Below are 27,632 nucleotides of genomic sequence, written 5' to 3' on the forward strand. Positions count from 1 at the left end.
TGGGCGGGGCCACAAATGGGCGGCCAGGACTGGGATGGGCGGAGTTACGAGCTCTGAGGCAGGGCTAAGCTTCTATCCTTGTCCTGCAGCTCCTGCCAGGAAACAGGGGGTGGGGCTAGAGGAGGGGGCGGGGCCTCTTCTCAAGTGCCTGACAGGGCTGGACCTCTATACCCCGCCCCCGTGTTCTAACAAGTGCCTCAGGGGAGGTATACAGAGGCTCAGCCCTATCTCGTGCTCTTGGGAAGAGGCCCCACCCCTACCCCCGCCCTTTAGTCCTAAAAGGCCTCTCAGGAGAGGTCTTGGGCTCTTGGAAGGAGGCCCCGTCCCCTTCCCTAGCTCCGCCCTCTGTGTCCCAACAAGCACCTCAGGAGAGGTATAGATTCTCAGCCCTGTCTCAGGCTCTTGGGAAGAAGCCATGCCCACTCCTCTAGCTCCGCCCCCTGTGTGTCCTAACAGGCACCTCAGGTGCTCAGCCCTGTCTCCGGCACTTGGGAAGAGGCCCCTCCCCTCCTCTGGCCCCACCCCCATGTCCTAATAGGTGCCATCACTGCCCCCTGGATCGCTCCAGAGCCCACCAGGGGGCGGTAGCACTCACTTTGGGAATCACTGATCTATATGAAGCCATCAGGAGAAGCCAGTAGGAGTTTTCTGGTTTAGTGTTACCATCTGCTTCCTCTTTTCTTCAGAGATGAACTGGGGCTATGCAGGTGCTAGACTAATCCCTGTATGCTATATTGGAGGGGGGGGGGCTAATAAACTGAAGCTGAATCCTGATAAAATTGAGACTCAGTGGCTTGGTGAACTGGATAAGCAACCTGCTCTAAAGGGAGCAACCTGCTCTAAAGGGAGCAGGTAGTATGTAGCTTGCGTGTACTCATACTTTGTCAGGGAGACCCAGAAGTAGTCTATAGCTGATTTACCAACAATGGCCTTTCTTAGACATGTATAATTTACCCATAGTTGTTCATGTACTGGTACTTTCTGACTTCTGCAGTGTATTCTCGTGTGAATCTGCCCTTGAAGCTGACCTAGAAGCTAGAGTAATACAATACACAGCTCCTAAATTGCTGAAGAGAACATCTTTCAGGAACTACATGATGCTCATTTTAAATGAAATACACAGGCTATCAGTATGCTAATTTGAATTCAGGGTATTTGTGATGGCATTTGTGATTTGTATTTGTGATGGCATTTAAAATCCTATGTGGCTTTGAGAATTCAGTATCTGAAGGAAGGCTTCTGTCTATATACTCCGGCCAGAGGACAGAGATCTGTTGCAAGGACCTATTATTGTTTTCCGTTGATGAAAGCCATACAGTATGTGAGGACATTGGAAAAGGCCTTCTCAATTGTGATGCCTCAGATGTGGAATGCTATCACCTTAGAAACCTAATGGCACTGACTTTGGCTTTATTTCAGCACCAAAATTAAAGCATCACTTTTTATTAAACCTTTTTGGAGGACTAACAATTTTATCCAGTTTATGCATGTGCTAGTCTTAACTTTTTAAAATATTGCATAGTTATTTTAGAGTATCAAATATTTTTACTGGTTGAAAATACAAATTGGTTTAAACTGTTTAATTGAATGCAATTGTAAACTGCCCTGAAGACTTTGGATATGGAATGGGATATAAATATTTTAATTAAAAATGTTTTTGGTAACCCATGGCTTAAGCCTAACTTAGCCAATAGTAAGTGCATAACTTGGACAATCCATTCATGCTTCATATTATTTTGTAAATATTAGTATATCACAACCAAAGCCATACACCACAAAAGCCCCTAAGACGCTGAAGAAAAGGAAATACCCTGCTTGCCCACTAAATCACTTTTAACAATGCATTCTGTGAAGTAAGCCATGGACTGCTTATGGAATTACACATGGGATTTGGTTATTTGTCTAATGTTCATTCTGGCAAGACTTGCTTGTTTATCTATAACCTTATCTTGCCCCACGGTTTGGCATAAACAGCAGACCATACTGCTGTGAGGGTACTAAAGCTGTGATAAAAATGTATGCTCATGGAAAACACTCAAAAGGGAAAATCCAGTTGCAAAGTAGCAAGAACTAATTACATGTAGCTGACATATATAACAATCAATAGTTTTAAGGGAAAATCCCATGTTAAAGTGTTTTGAAATGAGGAACGTATCAGCTTTATGGAATGGTGCTGCAAATTGAAGTGTTACCAGCAAAAAGTGACAATAGTACCAGTTTCCACTGCCAATTCAGTCACATTTGAAACTGTAGATTTTGCAACCCATGGAGATCAAATATTGCCTGGAATACAATGCTTCAGATGATGCACAGGAATAATGAATGCTTATGCTTTAGCATCCTTGCCACAGTATGAGAAATATGTCTCCCTAGAGGATAAGCAGTATTATCACAATTGTTCCTTCTGGTGTTAAATGGCATACAATTAATTGTAGCTCTTGCAGTCATTAGACGTTTTACAACCTACATAGCTATCATCTTTACCCACCATCATCCCTGCCCTCAGTGATGAAGGTGCCCTGACAACAGTTCTTACCTTGAGCTAGGCTTTCTCTGGAGGTAAAGTGATATATCATATCAGTGTAGCGTTGATTAATGCTAATCATTCTGCAGACAGGACATTCCAGGCATTCATCAATACTAAGAGCTGGCAGTCCCTAGGTTTGTGGTGCTGCAGTGCAAAAATTGTAACCAGATTGCAATGTGTAGGTGAACCTGGACTTCAAAAGAGCTATTCCATTTGGCAGTAACAGAAACTGTGGTTATAGAATTATGACATTTTTATGAGCTACTCTTCCCTTTTCTGTTATGCATCATCTGTTTTGTGCACATGATAAATCCTGTTCAGCCCCTTTTATTATCACTTTCCCCAATATTTTGTGTTTCTTCATGCAGAAGATACAACAGCTGTCTGAGGGATCTATGTTTGGCCATGGCCTTAAGCATCTGTTTCATAGCCGCAGACGGTCCCGAGAACGAGAGCACTCCAGTCCCCAGGAGTCATCACAGCACCAGCAGCACCAGCACCATCATGGCACGTCTGACCATGATTCTCCTGACGAAAAAGAGCGTTCGCCTGAGATGCACCGTGTCTCCTATGCTATGTCTCTCCATGATCTCCCAGCTCGACCAACTGCTTTCAATAGAGTATTACAACAGATCCGCTCTCGTCCTTCCATCAAGAGGGGAACAAGTTTGCATAGCGGCAGTCGTCGAGCCAAGAGTAGCTCCTTGGATCCGCAGAAAAGTAGCCCACACCTGGTTCGCAAGGCCCCCCAAGATAGCAGCCTGACAGCAATACTGCATCAACATCAAGGCCGGCCAAGATCCTCATCCACTACAGATACTACTGTCCTTATGGCTGAAAGTGGGAATGTATACCTCCTCACAGAAGAGTCAGAATGCCTAGGTGACAAGGTAGGGTTGAATTTAGCTTAAAAGTCTAAAAGGGAAATCCTGCCTTTTCAAGGAAGATCCAATTCACATTGCAAATTTTTATCCCATTTGCAATGTCCTTGCCAGTGGAACTGTGAATCCACTCCAGGTTTAGTTGGGTTTTTAACAGAGCTAAAGTACTGAACTTATTTGGGGAATAGGGTTTAGTACCTTAGATGACTTTTTTAAAAAGTGGAGTGGATTCACAATCCAGATGCCATTACCCTCTGTGTGCCTTTTGTTTTATGGGGCCCTGGAATCTGAGAACTTACAGCATCCATCTTTATATAGGGATTTAAAGTAAATCAATCAGATTGCATGGTAGTAACTAATGTCTCCAAGGAGCACCTCTTGTGCCAAGGAGAAGAGGCTCCTCATAATCCAGGTAGGACTTCTTGAGGAAACAGAGTTTTAGTGAATCAAGGTTGACCAAGAATATTAGAAAGTATCTCATATCTCCTGTCAAGAAGATGATCCAAATATGATTGGATTATCATCCCCATCCCTGACCAATGTATAACAAAGCATGCAGTTACATGAGTCATGGATGGGATGTTACAAAGCAGAACACTTTTGCTCTCCTAGGAGACTCAAATTACATTATGAATGTTGACGAAGAGCATCTCATTAATTCTCTGGCCTTTGTAGTCCATCAAGAGTGATGCCCTTTACAAGAAATTAATTCACACTACTTTGCAAGTAACATGTTGCAAGCAATTTACTTTCCCATTATTATATTGTTTTTTAAGAAACCGATATCCTTTAATAGAAAAAATGGGCTTCAATTTATCCAAATGACACCAAATACAGGTTTTTTAAAGTTACAAATAAATGCTGCATGTTGCACCAAAAAGGCAATGACATTATGAGTCACACTGCAAGTACTGTTATATCTTTGCTATCCCTAAAAGCAACCCATTTTGGGTAATATAATTACTCATAAGACATTGTTTCAAAACTTTGGTAATATGTTACCAAAACAGTTGTAACATGAGAAAAGGGAACTGGAAAGACTTGTCATCTTTCATGCCCAGTTACATTTCTGTGGCCTATGGATTTGAGGTGAAGATGTAGGAACAGAATTTCTACTGACTTGTAATAGAGTATATTCATTCCCTCTTTTTATCTCTTGATATGCTGCAGTATTCTTTACAGATGTGAATAATCCATACCGAGAAGCTAGTTTTTCATAGTTGATTTTCTGTCTTGTGGTCTGTTGAGAATTTCCAAAGAGACACACTTGCCAAGACCCTACCATAAAATCATGGCACCTCTGCATAGCTTGTCTTCTCACCAGAGCAACTCTGAGGATTTTTTTTTAAAGCAAGTAATTATTTGTATTTATGAGCTGAATTCTAATGCTGGGTAAGTACTCCATCCTTATAGAGCAAACATGTTATTTTTTTTGGTGCCTGGAGGATGCTTGGACACGTTTCTAGGTGAAATGAAGGTGGTGGATATGCCTATGAATACTCTGAATGAAGGGATTTGGAGGAGTTGTGAGGAGCTTTGCAGATCCCAAATAAGTGCTTTCATATTTACTAAGCACTTCCCACTAGAATTGTATATTTCCTGGTTCCTTTGGGGCCAGCAAGATCAGGATAATCCTGTACTAAACTACTTTTTTCTATAAGATGTAAGGCTTGTTGCTTTGTGAGCTTCTTTATCCAGTTACTGCAAAAGCTAGAAACAGAGGTCATGGGGCTTCTCACAGGGAGGTGTTTGGATATTGCTCTTTCAATCATCCAGGCATTTCCCCTGTAACAGGAGAAGTGAATTTTTGGATGGAGGACACACTGTGAAGAGGTGCTGAGAAAACAATGCGGGAATCTTGTTTCATGTGTATGTGTTTCATCCAGAGGCCACTGTAATATTTGGGAACTATTTTTCTACCTATGGCAAGATCAGGACACCAACTGCCTTTCCTTAAATCACTCATATGATGTCAGAAACATCAACCTGTTGTTGTTACTGCTATCACTAGAGAACATTTTATGACAAGGATTCTCCATTAGCAACTTTGCCCAAAAGGGGACCTTTGGAACAGCCACTTTTAGGAGACCTTTCAGCTTGCTTACACACATAATGCTTTTTTTCAGGATTCCTGACAAGGATTCAGAAACCATAATAAACAACATTTTTGAGGTTTCTAGGATAGTGCTGATATGAGAGATCTTTAAAAGGTGAAGATCTAGTGCCATAGTAAGGTTACATAGATGGATCATATACTCATTATTCATTTATTGTTGTTGTGTGCCTTCAGGTTGCTTCTGATGGTGACCTTAAGGCAAACCCCAGGCAATATTTGTTCATAGAGGGGTTGCCTTTTCCTTCCTCTCAGGTTTAGAGAGTGTGACTTGCTCAGGGTCACCCAGTGGGATTTGAATCCTAGTCTCCACAGTTGATTCCAACACTCAGACTACTACACACTGACTTTCTGTCTCCTTATAGTGACTTGTTATTAAGGACAGCATATATAATGTAAAAGGGCTTTCTATTTTAGAGTCTGTATAGTTTTTTTTAAAAAAAATTGGCCTCTGCCACTTCTAGGCAGCCAACTATTTTGTGCCAAATCCAGTTCCTACTGCTTGCAAAAGCAATCTTTCCTTCCCAGGCCCTGAAAAAAGGGGGGGGGGGAATCCAAATTTGATTGGAGTGTGCTTTGTCTGATCATGAAGAAAACTCCAAGGCCAAAGCAAGTTTTAAATTATTGAATTTTAATACTGTTGCAACTGTTCTATTTTCCCTTAAGAACCTAGGCTACCAAGTTATAGAACCCTGATTTGCTGTGACTTTGCTTTTAACATTTTCTTTTTCTGTACTTACCTTCTCTTGGTGTCAGAAATAGAAGCAAAAAATCTTGATGCATGATTCTCTCTAGCTTTGCATCTCACAAAACCAACAGCTATGTCTCTCTGGAGACATGCAGAGTAAGTATCAGGACTATAGAGCTCCAGGCTGCTGCCAAAGTGAGTCTGAATTTGGAAAGATGTCAGGGGTGCCAGCTTGCATATGTGCCTGGGAGGGATACCGAAAGGCGAGAGCTGCAATTTTAGCTGACTGTTTTAAAAAAGGAAAAGCCAGGTGCCTGACAGATAAAGTTCATGCAACCCATTCTTATTATTGTTCGTTGCTATTGTTGAAGTATCTGGGTGCTCAGGTCAAAATCAGAGCTCTATTGTGTGCTGCTTCACAAATGTTCTATTTCATGGTTATAAGATGCTTCTTGGTAATTTACAGGTTAATCTTTAATAACTGCGTGCACTCTTCCTTTTCAGTGATCTTTGGCCCACTCCACATGGCCAGAGCAGTTTTAGGGGCAGCTTATTTTAGAGTTGTTTTTAATAAGCTTTTGAAGAAATTAAATGGAACTACTTCGCCCCGGTGGAGAAGTGCGTTAAAGTACTGAGCTGGAGACCGAAAGGTCCCAGGTTCAAACTCTGTGAGCGGTGTGAGCGGCTGCTGTTAGCTCCAGCTCCTGCCAACCTAGCAGATCGAAAACATGCCAATGTGAGTAGATCAATAGGTCTCCGGCGGGAAGGTAATGGCGCTCCATGCCGGCCACGTGACCTTGGAGGTGTCTACGGACAACGCCGGCTCTTCGGCTTAGAAATGGAGATGAGCACCAACCCCCAGAGTCAGACATGACTGGACTTAATGTTAGGGGAAACCTTTACCTTTACTTACTTCTTACTATACATATAAAATATGGGGATGGGGCAGAGTAGGGATAGTAGTGTAAGTCCTCTTTATCAGAGGCTTTCTTAGGAGTGAAATTCACTATGCTAAGGGATGCTTATAATGTGATTTAGTTAATTTAACCAATCCAGTGATGTTTGAGGGAAGAGACTGAAATTAAGAAGTGGAATTAGAATTAACTGGATTTTCCTGGGCGAAAAGAAGAAGGAGGAGTTTTTAATTCTACTCCATACTGTTACTCAGTAATCATGCTATTGAAGTTGAGTTTGGGCTGCTTTCAGAATAAATTAAAGATAAATTGTTCATATTGCACTCTGCAAGTAATTGTCTTTACACAGCTAAAGTTTGGAATGTATGTTTTTAAGGATAATTGTCAGCATCTGCTGTATGAGCCCCTCCCCTCCTCACACACATTTTTTGGTCATATCTCTATAATAAGTGATATGGATAAGGCATATAAAACCTGCACATTTAAAGCTTGCTGGCCCACTATCTTGTGAAGAATAAACACACATCATTACAGGAAACACTCTGACAATTTTTGGTGACATGTGAGCGTAGTCCTGCCAGATTTTCAAAATTGCGATACGGGATAATTGAAATTCATAATGTTTGGGGCTGATAATCAGGCAGCAGCTATTATAAGCTTGCATTCCACTGAAATAGTAAATCAAAGTATTTGGGTTAACTTTGCCATGTATTTCTCTTTACAGTTAACATATTGGCCCCATTCATAAATTACTGTATATACTATAAATGCATGCATAAGACAAGGACAGGTTTCAGGGCCAAAATTATGGATTTTGATATGACCCATGAATAAATGGAAAAAGAAAAGTACCAGTATCACCTAAGCAGGCTAGCTATCTATGGCCACCGTTGCCATTTCCCCTCAGAGGCATTTTTGTCGCTGTAAAGGAGATGGAGATGGTTCCCTTTTTTGAAATAAGATACGTTAATTTAAAAAAAAAACCCTCCCTCTCTTGAGCAGAGTGATGAAAGGCAAGGGCTTAGTCCATACTAAGAGATCTTAAAGGAACAACTGATCCCCACTACTCTCTGGACACCCCTTTGAGGAGAAGTGCCAAAGTTGCTCCTGCCACTACCATTTTCCCATCCAGACATTCAAAAAGATATTCATTTTTATATGAGTGCTTCCAGTGATTGTGTAACACATAAAGTGACCCTTCTTGCTTTAGCTCCAAAAAGTTATAAAGAAAGAGCAAGATCAAATTACCACAAAGTGCCATGGAGGCTCAAAATATTAACTCAATCTACAACTCCCCATGATACCATAGCATTGCGCGATGGCAGTCAAATTGTATTAATTCTACACTCTATGCACTCTATTTTGGGGACCATGGGAGGACCCGTGCTTGTCCAATAATGATACATGTTAGAGAGCTACAGCCCTGGTGTAATTTGTGAACAGTTTCTGGTTAACATTCAAACATTCAAGGTCTCTAGCAGGTTTTCAAAGTTAATGAATCTTATCCTGAAACTGATTATATACAGATGATAACAACAACAACAACAACAATAATAACAACTTTAATTTTATACCCTGCCTCCATCTCCCCGCAGGGAGTCAGGGTGGCTAACATGGGGCCAAGCCTAGACTTCCACAATAACAAAATAAAAATACATTCACAACAAAAACACCATTAACATTTAACATCACACAGGTCAACATTTAACAACAATATAATGGTAAGTAAAACAGCCAGATAAAAATGCAACAGGTTAAAAAAGGCTGGGCAGTGGTGCAAAAAGTGCATGATTAGAATCTAAAGAAGTAGATAAAAATGCTGTAGTAAAAAGGAGAATTCAAGGTGGAATAAAAGAGGAAAGTAAATGAGGAAATAAGCTTGTGTCCCATCTGTACAAGTGGCTATTTTACCACAGTCTCCTATTTGGCTGCTTAAATGCAAACTTGAATAATATGCAACATACAGAGCTACTTAGGCAGGAAGATGAAATATTATGAATATCAGTTATGTCAGTTTTCACACAGAGTAGGCAACTTTGGTGGGTGCATGGGTCAGTTTTGTACCCTAGGATTAGGGCAGCATCAAATGATATGGTCCAGATCCTTCTGATAACATGAAGGGTGTCCCATAGAAGATGGAGCAAGCTGCTTCAAAAACTAGAATAAGAACCATTGGATTCAAATTACCAAAAGTTAATCCATCTGAATATTAAGAAAGTTTTAAAGTTTTAAATTTCCTGACTCTTAGACCTGATGTGTTTGTGCAGGACTGGGTCCCTCTTCTTGTGAACTGGTCATTGACCATAATAAAGTGAACTTGAAACTATTAAGAAGAACTTTTTAAATGGTAAGAGCTGTTCGACAATAAAATAAACAGCTTTAGAGGTTGGTATGCTCTCCTTTGGGGGATGTCTTTAAATTAAGGCTGGATGGCAATCTCTTGGTTATTCCTACATGGTAGGAGGTTGAACGGGTTGCCCCTTGTGGTCCTTTCCAACTCAATGATTCTATGAACTGCTAAATGACCAACTTCCCCCCCCCCCAAAAAAAACACAACAAAAACAAAACAAAAGTAAAAATGCTTGTAAGTCTACTTTTGGCTTTGAAAAATGATATTTTCTATGTTAATCAGTAAAGTTAAACAAAATTCCCAAATGAGCAATACTGGCCCACCAAAAATACAGAAACTATGTAAGAAAAGTGATTATGTTAAGCAGTGTTTGTGTGGGGGAGGACATGTGGCCTGGTTAAAATGTGAGCTCCTCTTCCCAAAGCAATCAAGATAGTCACTTCTTTCTTTTGTGCCAGAAAATGTGCAGTCTGGGTAATCTGAGTGCATTGGAGGCTGCTTATAGCTCTAGGGTCACACATTAAGTTTAATCTGAAATTGGTTTTCAAAAACACTCTTCATTAATTGACTCGAAGTGTTGATTATATCTAATCAGTCTTTATTCCCTTACCTATATTGACTTCAGCAATAGCTTGTTAGGCCATGACCCTATAAGAGGGAAATGACTTCTTGGCTCCCATACTCATGCCCTCTGTGACCAAGGTGGGTTAGATGATGGACATGAACAGAGCCTTTCTTGCTTGATTAGGAGCAAAAGGTCTTGGGTGACAGGCTCCTGTTCCACACTGATACCATTTGGGACACAGCGACCTCCTGGCAACCTCAGTTATACATTAAAAAGAAAAGGATTCAGAGGAGAGAGACAGACAGATCACGACAGGCTGCAATTATTCTTTGAGTGGTTGTAATGAATTTCTTCTGCTTCAAGCTTAAGCATGAAACGTGAGCTTGATCCTTTTTGTTGCTTGATGAGGTAATGGAAACAATCACACTTGCATTTTTCTTCTCTTATTTCAGTAGCCATTTGTCACATAGCAATGTCATACAAAGCCAACATGCAATAACACATGATACTCACCATTCGAGGGATGCAAGGGAAAGACTGATTATTACAGTCTATCTGTTACCAGGCCTGTGTGCAATCTTTGGTTAGGATTTTTTAAAAGAGAAAAATACATAATGATGCTGTTGGAAATAAGTTTAAAAGGATATGCATCTAATTTTCAAATCCATTTGAACATGGCATTCTTCCAGAAAAATCCAAGGTATAGTACATATTGCCCTCTAAGCAAATACTTATTGCATTTATATTTGAGAGATTTTACTTCCAGAGGGAATAGAACAAAATGGTACCCCAACCTATATACAAAAATCAATAGGATTGGCAGGCAGATCTTTCTGATGAGACCACATCTTGCATAATCATCCAGCCAACTTAACACAGTACAATGTCCTCCTGCATTTTCACAGCTTCAAGTGCCTGGAGTTACTGTCCTACTTTGTCTAAAAGTAGGCTGTTATTATTATGTGCATTCAAGTTGGCTTATGACAACCCTGTCCTAGGGTTTTCTTAACAAAATTTATTTAGGGGAAGTTTACCAACTTCTATCTAAAGTAAACTTCTTCTATCTAAAGCTGGCAACTACCACCACATTCTTTTCTTCTGAATGTATAACTACCAGAGGACTTTTGCATCGGCTGCCCCACAATTGTGGAACGACCTGCCAGAAGAACTCCCGACAGCTAAATGAGCTGTCAGAATTTAAAAACCATGTAAAGACCTATCTCTTCCTGCAGGCCTACCCAGACAGTCTTTAAATATGAATTTTAAGTGCCCTTTGTGTGATCTCTGTTTTATATGTTTTAGCATGTATTTTGTATATGTTTTATGTGTAACTTTTATGGAGATACGTTTTAGTGTGTGTATTTGCAGTGTTTCTGCTGAGCTTATGTATTTTAATTGTTTTGTATCCCACCCCTAGCCATGAGGAGAGGCGGGTAAGAAATAAAATAATTATAATAAGAATTGTTAAAGCTAAGAAAGTAGGTCTTGTCCAAGGTCACCAGTGGTTTTCTGTGACTGAACCTTAACCTCTCAAAGTCTTTTGAACCTGTGGGCTTTAAAAAACCAGATTGAAAACAGATTTTGCATCCGCAGAATCTCTCCTTCACATGTGCACAAACCAACCAACCCACAATAGTGGAACTGTATTATCGTTTTGTAGAATTTGATGGGTGATCCACAGTGGGATTAGTTTTGGCATCCTGGATAGTGTTGTTCACACTTATCCTGTGGGAAGGTTTAAGTCTTCAAGTCCACCTAATGATGATGTAGTGCTAATTTAAATTCTTACTGTTCCAGCCAACAATTTTATCTGGTAATTCTTTGCTTTGCTTTACTTTTGGCACATTGTCAGGTTCTTATCCTGTCTCCAGGGCTTTTGTTGTAGGCTTTCCAGATGTTATTCTTATTATACCAAGCTAATAGTTTCACCATATAGATTGTTAGTAGCTGGAAAATGCATATAATTGAAATGAGTCAGATGCTATCATATGGCAAGACAAAAGATCAGCCCTCTTTTCCAGCTGAAGCACAATCAGGAGGCTAAGGAAAGGATGGTGTGTTCTACCCCATCCAGGAGAAACTATGTCAGGGGTATGAATTTTATTCTAATACTTGCTTGGGTACCCGGCAATGCCCAGGTTATTTGGGTCAGCCCTCTCAAAACTCCCCCAGTATGCACAGTTGGCTGTCTTGGGTCTGTGTGCCAAATTTGGTCCAGATCCATCACTTCCTGGGTTCAGTGTTCTCTGGATAAGGGTGAGCTACAACTCCCAGATTCCCAGGGCAATCACCCTGAAACTGTGCCAGTATTCACAGTTGCCTACAGTTGGTGAAGGGGCCCTCCAGGGCCAGACAGAAGGCCAGGAACAGCAGCATGGTCTTTCCCTCGCCTGCAGGGGCTGCAGAACAGCAGGCAGGTGGGGGAGGGATGACATGTGTCATTTTCAAGACTGTTCTCACCCTAAGATTCCTCCCCATTGCCTTGCAGCGGGCCTACTTGCAACTTTGCCCCTCCATCCTTCCAGGTGCTTTGGACTCCGACAATTCCTAACAGCCTATCTATAAAAGTCCAATGAGTGTTATCAAATGCCTTCTTTGCATCCAAGAACATCAACACTCTTTGCTGGTCTTCTGACCATATATGGGCATCTGGACCATGCAGGGGCATTTTGACCATATTTGGGCATCTTGATCATTCATGGGCATCTTGACCATGCATGGCCATATATGGACATTATGAAAATATATTGGCATTATGACCATATATGGGCATTTTGACCAAAAACAATCAATGCCCTTTTCAAATGTGAGTGAATTACAATTCCCAAAATCTTAGGCCTGTGTACCAAGTTTGGTTCAGATCCTTCATTGGTGGGGTTCAGAAGGCTCATGGAATACAGGTGAACTATAACTCCCAGAGATAAAGATCAATAACTACTGCAAAAACTACTGCCAAACAGGCCTACTGCTTGATCCTGCTGCCTTGGCCCTGCTGCCAGAACAGAGAATCTGTCCCGGGTTGCGGCGTGTCCATCTTGTTGGTTTGGTTTTACAAACGACGCCATTCCCCGGCCGAGCGCCACTGTGTGGGACCTCTTCTAGTTTATTATCATAAACTGTGTGACGCTGCTATAGCCACTGGCACCTTAGAACTGTGAACCCTTACTGCTTCTTGAGCTTTTTGTTAGTTTCCTATCCCCAGGAGTTGAGAGTAACCTTGAACTGGACCCCACACATTGTTTACTTTGGCTATAGATTAAGGAAGGGGGGGATGGGAGTCCACTGGCGGGGGGGCCCCCATCGAAGTAATTCAGGGGAGGGGGAGATACGGGAAAGGGAGGCCAAAATTAATTCGGGCTAGGGAGAGAACAAGATTTCTCGTAGATCTAAAACGGCCTCCTGATATGGTAAATTTGGATACCCAGGCTAGTGGTTCCTCCGGACTAAAGGTGGTGCTGCTGAACGCCAGGTCTACAAACGGAAAAACTGCAATTATCCAAGATCTTATCTTGGAGGAGCAAGCAGACCTGGCGTGCATAACTGAGACCTGGTTGGATGAGGTGGGTGGGGTCAATCTCACCCAACTCTGTCCTCCCGGGTACTCCGTGCAGCACCAAGCAAGATCCGGAGGACGGGGAGGCGGTGTTGCAGTGGTCTACAAGGATTCCATCCCTCTGACCAGGTGCCCCATCCCGCAGTCAACCTTGTTCGAATGTGTCCATCTGAGGGTGGGTGACCGGGACAGATTAGGGATTCTGTTAGTGTACCAACCACCCCGCTGCACTACAGTCTCCCTGCCTGAGCTAGCGGGGGTGGTCTCAGGCCTGGCATTGGAGTCTCAGTGGCTTTTGGTGCTGGGGGACTTCAATGTCCATGCCGAGACCATCCTGTCTGGTGCAGCTCAGGACTTCATGGCCACCATGGCAACCATGGGGCTGTCCCAATTGGTATCTGGTCCCACCCACAGAGCGGGACACACATTAGACTTGGTTTTCTGCCAGGGATGGGAGGAAGGTGGCGGTGTGGAGGAGCTTACCATCGCCCCTTTGCCATGGACCGACCATCACCTGATCAGGTTTAGGCTGACTGTGCCACCTAACCTCCGCAGGGGTGGAGGACCTATTAAAATGGTCCGCCCCAGGAGGCTTATGGATCCAGATGGATTCCTGATGGCTCTTGGGGAGTTTCCCGCTGCCTCGGTTGGTGATCCTGTCGATGCTGTGGTCTCTCTCTGGAATGGGGAGGTGGCCAGGGCAATAGACATTATCGCTCCGGAACGTCCCCTCTCGAGTACACGAGGTAAACCATCTCCTTGGTTCACCGAGGAGTTGGCAGCGATGAAGCGAAAGAAGATGGAACTAGAGTGTGTGTGGCGTTCGAAGCAGAACGAATCAGACCAAACACGGCTGTGTTCCTACCTAAGGACATATGCCACGGCAATAGATGCTGCAAAGAATGCTTTCTTCGCAGCTAATATTGCGTCTGCAAAAAACCGTCCGGCGGAGCTGTTTCGAGTTGTCAGAGGTTTGTTAAATCCCATCTCTCAAGATGGGATCCCTGACATCTCGGCAGCCCGCTGTGAAGCATTTGCTCGGTTTTTTGCGGACAAAGTTGCTCTGATCCGTTCTGGCTTTGACACCATATTAACGGCAGTCTCCGGGGATGTAACACGAGCATCTTCTTGTCCCATTTTGATGGATTCATTTCAGTTGGTTGAGCTCGAGGATGTGGACAAGGTGCTTGGAGAGGCGAGGGCTACCACATGCATCCTAGACCCCTGCCCATCCTGGCTGGTGAGAGAAGCCAGAGGGGGATTGGCCGAGTGGGTGAAGGCGGTGGTGAATGCCTCCCTTCGGGATGGCATATTTCCAGCGAGCCTTAAATTGGCTGTGATCAAACCGCTGTTGAAGAAGCCATCACTGGACCCCACTCAACTGGAGAACTATCGGCCTATTTCCAATCTTCCCTTTCTGGGCAAGGTCGTGGAACGTGTGGTGGCCGCGCAACTCCAGGCATTCTTGGTTGACACTGATTTTCTAGATCTGGCACAGTCTGGTTTCAGGCCGGGGCATGGTACCGAGACAGCCTTGGTCGCCTTAGTCGATGATCTACGCCGCGAGCTGGACGGGGGAGTGTGTCCCTGCTGGTTCTGCTGGACCTCACAGCGGCCTTCGATACCGTTGATCACGGTATCCTTCTGGGGCGCCGTGCCGGGATGGGGCTCGGAGGTACTGTTCTGCAGTGGCTCCGGTCCTTCCTGGAGGGTCGATCCCAGATGGTGTCATTGGTGGACACCTGCTCGGCCCCACAACCATTGACTTGTGGGGTCCCGCAGGGTTCAATACTGTCCCCTATGTTGTTCAACATATACATGAAGCCGTTGGGAGAGATCATCCGGAGTTTCGGGATGAGGTGTCATCTGTACGCAGATGATGTCCAGCTCTGTCACTCCTTCCCACCTGTCACTAAGGAGGCTGTTCAGGTCCTCAACCGGTGTCTGGCCACTGTGTCGGACTGGATGAGGGCTAACAAATTGAAATTGAATCCAGACAAGACAGAGGTCCTCCTGGTCAGTCGTAAGGCTGAACAGGGTATAGGGTTACAGCCTGTGTTGGACGGGGTCGCACTCCCCCTGAAGACACAGGTTTGCAGTCTGGGGGTTCTCCTGGACTCATCGCTGAGCCTGGAACCCCAGGTCTCGGCAGTGGCCAGGAGAGCCTTCGCACAACTCAGACTTGTGCGCCAGCTGCGCCCGTACCTTGGGAAGTCTGACTTGGCCACGGTGGTCCATGCTCTGGTCACATCCCGGCTGGATTACTGCAACGCACTCTACGTGGGGCTGCCTTTGAAGACGGCCCGGAAGCTCCAATTAGTACAATGGGCGGCAGCCAGATTGTAAACTGGGGTGGCTTACAGGGAGCATACTACTCCCTTGTTAAACCAGCTCCACTGGTTGCCGATATGCTACCGAGCCCAATTCAAAGTGCTGGTCTTGGCCTACAAAGCTCTAAACGGTTCTGGTCCAATTTACCTGTCCAAACGTATCTTCCCCTATGAGCCCACAAGAACCGTAAGATCTTCTGGAGAGGCCTTGCTCTCAGTACCACCCGCCTCACAGGCACGGCTGGTGGGGACGAGAGACAGGGCCTTCTGGGTGGTGGCTCCCCAGCTGTGGAACTCCCTCCCCAGTGACATTCGGCAGGCCCCATCCCTTTTGGGGTTCAGAAAAAAACTGAAGACCTGGCTATGTATGCAGGCATTTGAAGAATAAGCATGTGTTGGCTTCGACGCGGTCTGAATTACGGCCCTTGTATAAGGTCTGGTGGATGAATGGCATAAGCACTTTGCATTGTTTTAAACTTGTATATTGTATTTTATGACTATTTTATGACTGTTTTAACTGTTTTAATTGTTTTAGTTTATTGTATATCAGTGTAATGGCATCTATTGCCACTTGTAAGCCGCCCTGAGTCCCCTCGGGTGAGAAGGGCGGGGTATAAATAATTGAAATAAATAAATAAATAAATAACCTCCAAAGTCCACCAGTATTCCCAGTTGGCCATGTTGAATTTGTGTGCCAAGTTTGGTCCAGATCAGTCATCAGATGGGTTCAGTGTTCTCTGAATACTCCTGGATATCAAAGTCAATCGCCCAAACCCTGCCAGTATGAAAGTTGGCCATGTTGGGTTTGTGTGCCAGGTTAGTTCTAGGTCCATTGTTGTTGTGGTTCAGAGTGCAGGTGAACTATCCATCCCAGTCCCTACAACCCCTTTAAATCATAATCAATTCTCCCCAAACCTCTCCAGTATGTTCAGTTGCTGATCAATTCCTCTGTTTGCTCTGTGCCATAGGAAAGGGTAGGGAAGGGTTAAGGGAGAGGCAGTGGGCGGGGTCATGGGGTGTACTCGTTGTAACCTGCAATGTCCTGAGAGGGTGACTTGCTGGCTCCACAGCACTGGGAACTATAGCCTGTTTGTGGAAGCCAGAGGCTGTCTGTGTGAGCGGACACCCATACCACATGCACACATACAGATTTTCACTGTTATTATGTGTATAGATTTGTAAGGTGACCGTATCTACCACCACACCTGAGGCAAAAGGGAATGTTACAAGGAGCAGTGAGTGCTGTGAAGTGTGCAGAGCTCTTCCCTCCAATGGAAGAAAATGGCTGGTTGGATTCAGGAGAGATGGTTATGTAGGAACTTCCCTTGCACTTATATACATGCCATCTCCGAGTTGCAAACATCTGACTTACAAATGACTCATAGTTAAGTATGGGGGTGAGACAACAGGAAGTGAGAGAATCTACCCCTTGGAAAAGAAATTATCTCCCGGAAGAGTTATTATGTGGAAAAGGTGTCTCCATTGAAACTTTATCACCAATCCTTGTTTCCACAAGAAGCCTTTTTTCTTCTTCTCAAAATCCAATTATCACAGGGACAGAAAGTGCAGTGAAATCTTCTGAAGAGACAAAGCAGAAACCACAGGAGTGTTAACCTTTCACTATGCTATCCAAAGCATATCTATCTATCTATCTATCTATCTATCTATCTAGCTGGAGTCACCCTTAAAAGGTACCTGTTCTCACTTAGATACACATTTAAATTAAGAATGAGCTTACAGAACCTATTTTGTTCATAACTTGGTGACTGCCTCTATCTTAAATAACTGCCTGGTAGGAAAACATTACAGCTAATACATCTTCTTACTATATAGGGCCTTTGCCAGAAAAAAATGGCACATCAACTATTTGAATGTGACAACTTCATTATTTGATGGTTAATAGAAATGTAATTTGGTGGTTGAAGAGTTTGTAAAATTAGTGAGAGCTGCTTGTTCTCTTCTTAACCTTTGTGATATTGCATTATTTTATAGGAGACTAACTGGTTCAGTTCAAAAGTAATTCCCTGTTAGTTCAATAAAGCTTATTCCAAGGTAAATGGGGGGAATGGCAGCCATATTATATCTGGGAGCAATCTGGTCCATTAAAATTAGCATCAAGCTAATGTGAAAGTTCAAAGGTCAGGACCTGCTTTGCATTTCAATATTTTATCATTCTCAGTATCTTAGACGTGTCTTACAATAAATGTGATTTTGAACCAATAAAATTACTGTCTAAAAGTCTCATAATATCATAATATCAGGCGTGAGATTGATTTATGTATCTTGAAGCATGTCTGGTGTCTCTTATCAAAACACTGATGGGTGAACACAAGTTGCAATGAGTGAAAATTAGACCAATGGGAAACAGAACAGAATAAGAATAGTATCTTCTTATTAACCTAAGCAAACTAATTTTTTTTGCTTTTAAATAGCATTAGGATATTGCAGTATAGAACAAAATTGATATGGATTAAAGAAAGCATGAATAGGTTTTGACAAGGCAACAGGTTGATGTTGCCATTTCTCACAGTATCTCTAATCTGCTACAAAGTGAAATGATACTATAGAGAGCCAAATATTATTCCCTTAATAAATGATCATAGCATGAAACAGAGCATTACAATGCTTGGCACATTATAATTGTGCCAAGCATGTCCATCAAGCGAAGCATCAGTAAGGCAGCTTAAAATAATACAGCCCCCCCACCCCCCCCCCCACCCCGCATCTCCAAGTGAATAATTAAGCCTGCTACAGGTGAAGTTGGAGCTTTTGCTCCTGTGAATCATTCTTAGGAACCTGGGGAAAAACCTCTCCAAACCTGGTTCTATAAAGACAAATAACTGTGATACAAACCTTTATATTTTTCTGCGAGCCAGGGAATGAAATTCTTCTTTTGAAATCAAAATCCAGATCTCCTTGATCAATGAGAGCTCTTGTTCCTACATTAGTGAGTGGATGCCTTCAAGGACTTCAGTGTCATTCAGGAGCAATATAGATTAATGTAAAGCTAGACATACTTCTTCTTACTCTGTCCTTCCATTTGTACTGTTGTTGCTGTTGTGTCTTCAAATCTATGATATGTGCCTTCAAATCCACTCCAAATTATGGCAAGCTTTTTGGTGAGTTTTTTTCAGAGGAGGTTCGCTTCTCAAACCCCCACATTGGCATATACATGCACTAATTTATCTCTAAATATTTGTGCATACATGTCCAATCATATCTACTCTGTCTGCAACATTAAAGATAGATCAAGGTTGTGTCTTAGTGCCATAAATAAAAGGCTATGTTATCTTTCTGCTGCTGCTTTTCCCCTCAGTATTTATGACTCGAAAGACTATGCTTCCTGTTGTCAGTGCAGTGTGCAATGACCTTGGCTGACCTAGTTGACTGAGAAGAGGTTGTAGCAGTAAAGAAATCTGACTCTACCTCTTTTTCTCCCATGAGAGGAATTTGTTTCATTCACTTTATAGAGCCTGCATTTATCTGCTGGTGCTTAAGCTTGATATTGTATGTTCAGGGCAGTATCCCTTGAGAAGATTCTATATTTGCTTATAGAATGGGAAACAGGTAGGTTTAAATGTTTAGACTGCTGGTGCCATCATGAAGAATGATGAAGGATGGTTGGAGTTGAAGCCTAAAAACATCTGGTGGGTTACCTGTTCCTCATCTTTGTTTTAGGGAACGGAGGAACAAATGTTGTTCACAAAAATGAAGGAATATGCAGTAAGCATATTTCATACATATAACATCTTGAAACAAGTTGGTGGCTTTTGTGGAAACATATTAAGAGACAGGATTACATTAATGTGAGAAGATTACAAAAAAAAATGATACAGGAAAATCATCATGTACAGATCTGGTTGTACTTTCATAGATTAATAGTTTCATTTTAGCTCCATCTATACTGTAAACATAAACCATTTCATAAATCAGGGCAGCAACTTACAGCAATCAGTTTTTGACATGAGGCATTTTAAAATTAATTAATTACTGGTATATTTTTTCCTGCCAAGGAAGGAGAGAAGTATTTGTGGCATTTTCTGAATCATAGCCAAAGTAAACTGGATTGATATTGGATAGTGGGTGCTTGCTTTATCTTGGGCAGAAAACATGTTTTGTGCCAATTTAAGAGTGCCAGGAAAAAGGCTTGTCGTCTCATCCTGCATTTGGGCAGTGATGCTCTATGGCAAATTAAGGCACTGGTGAGTTAAAGGAGGATTTAGTCATCATCAGGCCCTGATGTGTTGTCAGAATGGACCCAGAGTGGGCCCCTTCTATTTTTGTGGTACTCAGAGGCTGCAACAAAGATTTTCTTGTAGAGAGAAATTGGTTTCAGAAATTGCCATTGACACAGAATAGGGACGGGGACAGGATGCCTGATAGTGTGGCACACATTACATATATCTACAGAACAAGTAGAATTCATATGATTTTGCTGGATTAGGTTTCAGACTCCTCAGAATCTGCTACCTGGATGTAAGGTTATTCCTTGTGTTTATTTCCCTCCCACCTATTTGATCAAAAACTGTGTGTACTGTGTAAGGGGAATAGCTAATTTATGTCTAATTTTTGACAGTCTGAAAGCAGCTAATTTCTGTTCTGTTAGGTTTATCAGAACACCATTTTCTGGCAGATGGAAATAACCAAAGGCAAATTCTCATCCACATTAATATGTCATGGGAATCTTTGATCCCAGGTATGGTTCCTGTGGCATCGAAGAACTTGATGGAAAATCTCAAGGATTGCCTGCCTGCTCAGTTGACACACATTACTATATTACAATGTATGTTAGTATGTATGTTGATAGTATTTCAGGCAAGTGAAGTCTGGTAGAAACAAGTGCCTTTCAATAGGATAAAAAGGTTCTGAGTTCCTACACAGTTCAAAATCAGTGATGAAACCACATGTTGCAGTGCTTTTTTAAAAAGAAACAGGGAAACAAAAATATTGCTTTCAGTCCATTAAGTTTACCATTTTATTAAACGTCTTTTATATGTTTGCTTTTTTGGACTGCATAAGAGAAACCACTTCCCAGTCCATGAATACTACAGCTAAATTGTTCACTGGGTTTTGATGGTGAAAAACTACCAAAATATATTTGAAAGCAGAGAATAAATGTGATTATAGGTATTGTGATTATAGGGTAATACTGTCGAAAGAATAAAAAATGGGAGGTTCTTCTTAAAATTGTATCAGATTCTGTAGGATATATTATAAATAAATAAATAAATATTATTATAAATAAATGCATATAGCTGGAGTCAAATTACTCAATAGTCCTTGGTTTAATTATTAGTCATTAGCTGCTGGGCTGCACTAGGTTTCCAGGAATAAAGAAATAATCATAGCCAATGGGTACAAATGTGATACTGGTAAGTTAGAATTATGTCTAGGAGTTTGTAGCTGATTTGAGTCTCCTTCAGTAGAGATTAAGTGAAGTATAAATAAATATAATAAATAATAAATAGAGTAGTGGCAGGTCATAAGAGGGACTAGTTTAGATGGATAAACACTCAGATTTGTTACAAAGTAGTGCTTCTTAGGTGGTCTGACATGGAAGGCAAGCATTTTTCTCTGCATGTGCTGAGAACAATTACCACATATCTACAGCATTGGCAGCTTCATTCGATGTGCTCAGTTATGGGTAAAAAAAAAAAGGGGGCTAGAAGCAAATCTCCATCCTAGCTAACACAGCAGAGGTTTGCTACAATTTCCAAGGGTTAATTGATTTGTTGCTTCAAATTGCAGATTCTTCTTCTACATATTTACTTAGGTTCCTGTGTACTTGGCAGCCATATTTTTGAAGCAAAGATTCTACATAATCTTCAAGAGCAGCTCCACATAAAGCGCACTTTCATTTAAATGTGTGAAGAGTGGTTCCTAAATGTCGCTGGTGAACACCAGATCTTTTAGGAAGAGTGTAATCCTCCTATCTAAAAATGCAATATTCCCCCACTCTATGGCCCTATATTTACAAACCTTAACAGTGATGTTCTGTCAGGATTACACCTTAATTTGTTAAAACAGAGGTGGCCAAGGCAAATTTTATCAGGGAAAGCAGTCATGGGTGAGCAAAGCCAGTCCACGCCATACACAATTTAGCAAGCTCTCTGAAATTAAAAGATGGCCCAATAGCAAGATCTCAAGCTGTGCTGAAATCAGTGACAAGAAGCCAGTAGTTACAATAAACAAATGGAAAAGACCAAAAGACATACAACTTCAGAGTTTATAGATCTAAATAAATCCAGGAGCACTGACAGCATATGCCAGGTAGACAAATGGTTGCATGCAAAAGAACTCTTTTAGTTCTTGGAATATTTATAGATGCTTGACCTTAAACTATCTGGTGGTTATTCCTCCACATTTCTTATTTAAGCTTCTGTAAAAAGTGTTTTTCTTGTAAGTATGCTACAAGTGATGGGATCATCATCTCTTCATGTCCATCAGTTCCAGTTATGGTGTGACCCCAATTTACCAAGGAACTTTTCTAGCTGTATCTTCTTCTAGCTGCCCAGGTTTTGGGAAGGAGGTGACACCTGGAGTCAGAAGCCTCTTTAGATCTGACTCTTCTGAATTGGATTATCCAGTGAGAATTACAACAGAATTTTCCACCATAATGGCACTGACTCTTCAAAGTGTTAGGTAGGAATAGAATTGGCTTATAGTCCTTACTGGTCTTCTATCTAAGTGCTAACCATACCTGATCTCAATCACCATCCAAAATGAGTGTTTTCTTTGCAGTATAGCAGTTTTCACAAGGGTGTCCTGGTAGCTCAGTAGATTACCCAATATACCCGTATCTAAGTCTAGAAAGTTTAGTCAAAAAAATAAACCATCAAACCTGGGTCGACTTATACATGGGTTAGTGTGAGTACAGGCAGGCATATCTGATGAATAAGATTGGTTCTGTAGGTTTGTTCTCAAATAAATTCGTAAATTGGAACAGGTACATTTTTAAGTATAACTCTATCCATATAAATCCTGTGGTGTTTGTTTTGCTGTCTGTGCCCCTGTTCAGAAGATTTCACCTCACTTTCTGTGATAATTGCATGTTTTAAAATTTGGCTTGCTGTGGAAACAAGGATCAGAGAGATACTTTCAGTGGGGACACCTGTTCCCCATAATAACTCTTTCAGTGGTGAATTTCCCTCCTGAGGGAATTTCCCTTACTTTCTGTTGTCTCACCCCCGTTCTTAACTGGGAGTCATTTATTTGTAACTCGGGGACTGCCTGTATTCTACTTTAACTCTTATGAAAAAAAGGAACCATCTCTTTCTCTGAGTAGGGTGGTGAAAGGCAAAAGTTTATTTCACTGTGGGAGAAGCTAAAAGAAGCGCCAGTTCCCTCTGCTCTTTCTGCCGCAGTGCCACTTCTGGACTTTTTGAATGCCCAGGTGAAGAAATGGTGGTGGTGATCAGGAACTGTAGCCCCCCTGAGGCTGCATAGGTGCCTTCTCCTCTCTATGGAATTAACCTCGACTTATCCACGTGTCATATCAAAATGTCACCAAAAGTTTGCGTCCAAAACCTGCTCTCAACTTGACATGAGGTCAATTTATAGAGGGGTATGTATGTCATATTTGTATGTCTGAGATTACTTCTTTTCTCCTTCATTGGTCATCTAGATGCTGTTGTATATGTGACTATATGAAAATACAAGTTGCAGACATTTATTTCTCTGCCCTATTACATGTATCTGTCTCTTGATTGAACCCATTATATTCTACAATTTGTATGTTACACTCATGGTGATAAGAAAAAGAAAAACCCTGAGTTCTTTGCATAATGGCTAAAGTGTAAGAGCTAGATTAATCTCTTACATAATTGCCTCCGTAAGCACTTTGTTGAGTTCCTGATATTTGTAATTAACTCTCTGCCGCTTGCTTTCTCCCAAGCCATTTCAGACTGTTTCATCCTTCAACTTCAGTTCTGTTGATTCAGCTCTCCCTCTGCTGGTGGTAAATGCTATTGCTATGCTATGTTATTTTTATTCTTTAGTTTCACCACCATAATTAGAGTAAGCCTTTTTATCCTGAAAGCTATCAAGAAAAGAGCACATTTCCTGAAAGAAGAATCAGGAAAATAAGATTTTGATGGCAAACAGAAGGTCAGCTGCCTGCCCTCCCATCCTTTTTGCCTTTTTATTTATATTGCACTTTGAAATGGTCATATGACTGGTCTTATAAATAAATAAATTATTATTATTATTATTATTGTTGTTGTTATTATTATTATTATTATTATTATTATTATTATTATTATTATTATTATGCTTTGGTTTCACTAGTTGTGCTGAATAGGTGATAGAAAGCAAGCAAGATGATGTATTGAATCCAATATTTAATCTGATCAATAGCTAGATAAATATAAATGAGACATTCATTTCTTAGAATAATAGGGTACATTTTGAGATATATGGAAATTCTTGTGCCAAGAGTACAATTGAATGAAAACAATAGACAGCTTCAGCTCTATATGGCATTGATCTCCCTCCAATTTTAATTTTCTATTCTGCAATATAAATAAGCCTCCATTCTTTACCATGGTCTGGTGATTGCCTTGTTTTGTACCTTTTGCTATATCCTTATGCTGTAATGAGCCAAGATATGAAAGAACTTTGAAATAACTAGAATAAGGCTGATATTTTCCAAAAAAAGGAATCCAGGAGTACCTAAGAAATTCAAATTTCAGGGAGTTTTGGGAAATGCATTTATAAGTCAAATTATCAAGAATGTGGAATGTTGTGTATTGCTGAAGAAGAATCAACATGATTTCCACAAATGTGTACTAAGGGGTTTTTAAAAGGGGTTTTTGAAAAAAAGTCAACAAGCCAGGCATTACTGGCTAGACTACTGCAATGTCTAGACTACTGCAACGCACTTCCGAAGACTGTTCGGAAGCTTCAGTTAATCCAACGGGAGGCTGCCAGGTTAATAACTGGAGCGGCGTACAGGGAGCGTACCACTCCTCTTTTACGCCAGCTCCACTGGCTGCCGATTAGCTACCAAGCACAATTCAAGGTGCTGGCTTTAGCCTATAAAGCTCTAAACGGTTCCGGCCCAGCTTATCTGTTCGAACGTGTCTCCCACTATGACCCACCTCAAAGCTTAAGATCATCAGGTGAGGCCCTGCTCACGGTCCCGTCAGCCTCACAGGTGTGGCTGGAGGGGACGAGAGACCGGGCCTTTTCAGTAGTGGCTCCCCGCCTATGGAATGCCCTCTCCAGTGAAGTCAGGCAGGCTCCCTCCCTCCTATCTTTCCGTAGGAAAGTCAAAACTTGGTTGTGGGGCCAGGCTTTTGAATAACAATTAGCAGCACTAATTATTTTTATATATGCTGGAACTCAATTGACAGACCCAGTTTTTAGACTCGGAACATGCCCATCTGTATTTTATAAGTGTTTTTATGAATGTCTGATGTAATTTAATAACTTTTTAACTGATTCACAATGTATTGTACAATTTTATATACCGGTATTAAAATGTTTTTGATGAAGTGTCTGAACAAATTTTTTTGAATAAACTTAGAAGACATAGGATAATAGCCAATGTGATACAATGATTAGTTTTGTACTTCAGTCTGGGAGATCCACGTCTAGACCCTAATGAGCCGTGAAACTCATAGGGGCTCTTGGGCTGTTTGCTTGCTGCCGGCCTGACTGCCTGCCTCACAGAGTTGCTGTGTGGATAAAGTAAGAGGGAAACAAGCTATGGACAGTTCCTTGGGCCCATTGGAAGAAAGGTGGGATAATGGTGTAACAAATAAATAGGAAGAAAGGTTGTTGTATTTCAAAAACAGAACACACACAACAGGAGTAAATTATTTCATTTTTTTTTAAAAAAACTATACAACCTTGCATAAAATAATGAGTAGATCACAGTACAACCTCCAAAGCCGCCCTGAGTCCCCTGTTGGGTGAGAAGGGCGGGATATAAATGTTGTAATAAAATAAATAAATAAATAAATATCTATACAGGATAAATTCATTTACTTTGTGTGGATATGTGAAAATGAGGACAATGGAAAACCCTATTAATGACAATGGGATAGATGACAGAAGTACCAAGAAGAGGATGTAGCTCAGGCATGGGCAAACTTTGGCCCTTCAGGTGTCTTGGACTCCAACTCCTACAATTCCTAAAAGCCTACCACTATTAGGAATTGTGGGAGTTGGAGTCCAAAACACCTGGAGGGCCAAAGTTTGCCCATGCCTGAAGTAGCTTGTACAGGAAGCCCTAAGGGAATAGGTAAAACTGAGTGATGTTAACTAATGTGACAACGTACAGATGACAAAAAACAGATGTGGCTATTGAGCTGGCCAAATTTTTCCCCTTATATTGTTCTGTAAAAAACCCCCCAATATAGATAGCATTATATTCATATTGCTATGGCATTTTTTCTTTTAAAGAAAAAAGACGGACATGTCCTTCTAGTACAGCAGGAATTAAGATGCGTTTGTCATTATGTTAATGCAGAATTTGTCATTTGAGATTCAGTATACAGGTAGCAATCCGTCGGAGATGCATTGGTATGATCCTCTCTGTGTTGTGTGACGGGGATAGGATTAACTTACAACAGATCACATCACTAGTCTGTGTAATGGGATATCTTTTATCTGATAGCATCTGAAACCTATGCTTTGCGAATAAGGCACAAAATCTTTTGTGAATGCTTTTCAGCTTTGGGCATCTCTAAAGAGTGGGTTTTGTATTCACTGTGAGAAGAGAAGCCCGGAGACTGGGTTTCGGCATCAGCAGCTGGGGCTCTTTTGAGATCAGATAGCATGGTGTTTCCATCAGAGGCCAGCAGGTGATGCTGCTGCCTATAAGAACAAATGGAGTAGGGATTGTGATGGTGATGGTGGGAATACAGATTTCCCATTGGTACATCAGACCACTGCTGGGTTGCTGAGGCATCTGCCTCGCCTAGGCAGGGTGGCGCTGTGCAGAGAGCCCAGTGATGGGAGTGCTCAGAAAGGGGTGGGGAGCATTTTCATTATCTCACTAATCTCCCCCTTGGTGACCTGCCAGCCTTTCCTGGAAGAGAATGACAGAAGGGGATTATTTGAGACGGAATCACCCATCTCTCTAGGCAGCTGCAAGGGGAGGAGGGAGGGATAGGAATGATTGGTGCTCTACTCAAAGGCCCTTAATCCCCGTGAGCTGTCGCTCAGGCTAGATGGCTTGCAGGCACCGCCAGATTAACAAATGTCCTGTCCTGTGGGGTTGGAGAGGCTGGTTTCTATGGCTGAAGTAAGATTTCTCACACTGCCTTTGGGAGAAAGGTTGCTGCATGTTGGGAGCCCAAACAGGATTTGTAAATGGTGGTGCCACAGGAGCAAAGGATAGGACACTACCTGGGATTGTTCAACCTGCCTGCCTCCACGAGATGGTCCATACCCAGGTGAGTCCTCATTTTGTACCTCCACTCTGAGCTGTAGCTGATGTCACTGAAGGGCATTGTTCAAGCTTTGGAATGTGTACCAGGGATGAGATAGACAACAATAGAGCAGGGAGTTGAAAAGTGGAACAAAGAGGTAGCCGATCGTGATCAGTTGAGAACTGGTTAGCGTAAAATGTGCTGGTTGAATTCCAAGCTGAGCAGTGTGTTGTTTTGAGAGTGGAAGGAGCTTTTTTATTTAAAAAAAAAAATAGAATTAGAACAAAAACAAACATTCAAAATGAATTCATTGAGTCCATGCCACTTGGAAAG

General features: G+C 41.8%; 1 protein-coding gene across 6 annotated transcripts in view; it reads left to right on the forward strand.

Moving 5' to 3' along the window:
* Positions 1-27,632, forward strand: part of tmcc2 (transmembrane and coiled-coil domain family 2) — a 115,588-nt gene that overhangs the window by 39,944 nt on the left and 48,012 nt on the right. For 2 of the 6 annotated variants that reach the window (XM_003220404.4, XM_008109608.3), the window contains one exon: positions 2,896-3,417. In XM_003220404.4, the coding sequence (XP_003220452.1) occupies positions 2,896-3,417 (522 nt within the window). The other 4 variants (XR_010005488.1, XR_010005489.1, XM_008109616.3 and 1 more) reach the window with 3 other exon arrangements.

The sequence above is a fragment of the Anolis carolinensis genome, chromosome 4, assembly GCF_035594765.1.
Source record: "Anolis carolinensis isolate JA03-04 chromosome 4, rAnoCar3.1.pri, whole genome shotgun sequence".
Classification (NCBI taxonomy): domain Eukaryota; kingdom Metazoa; phylum Chordata; class Lepidosauria; order Squamata; family Dactyloidae; genus Anolis; species Anolis carolinensis.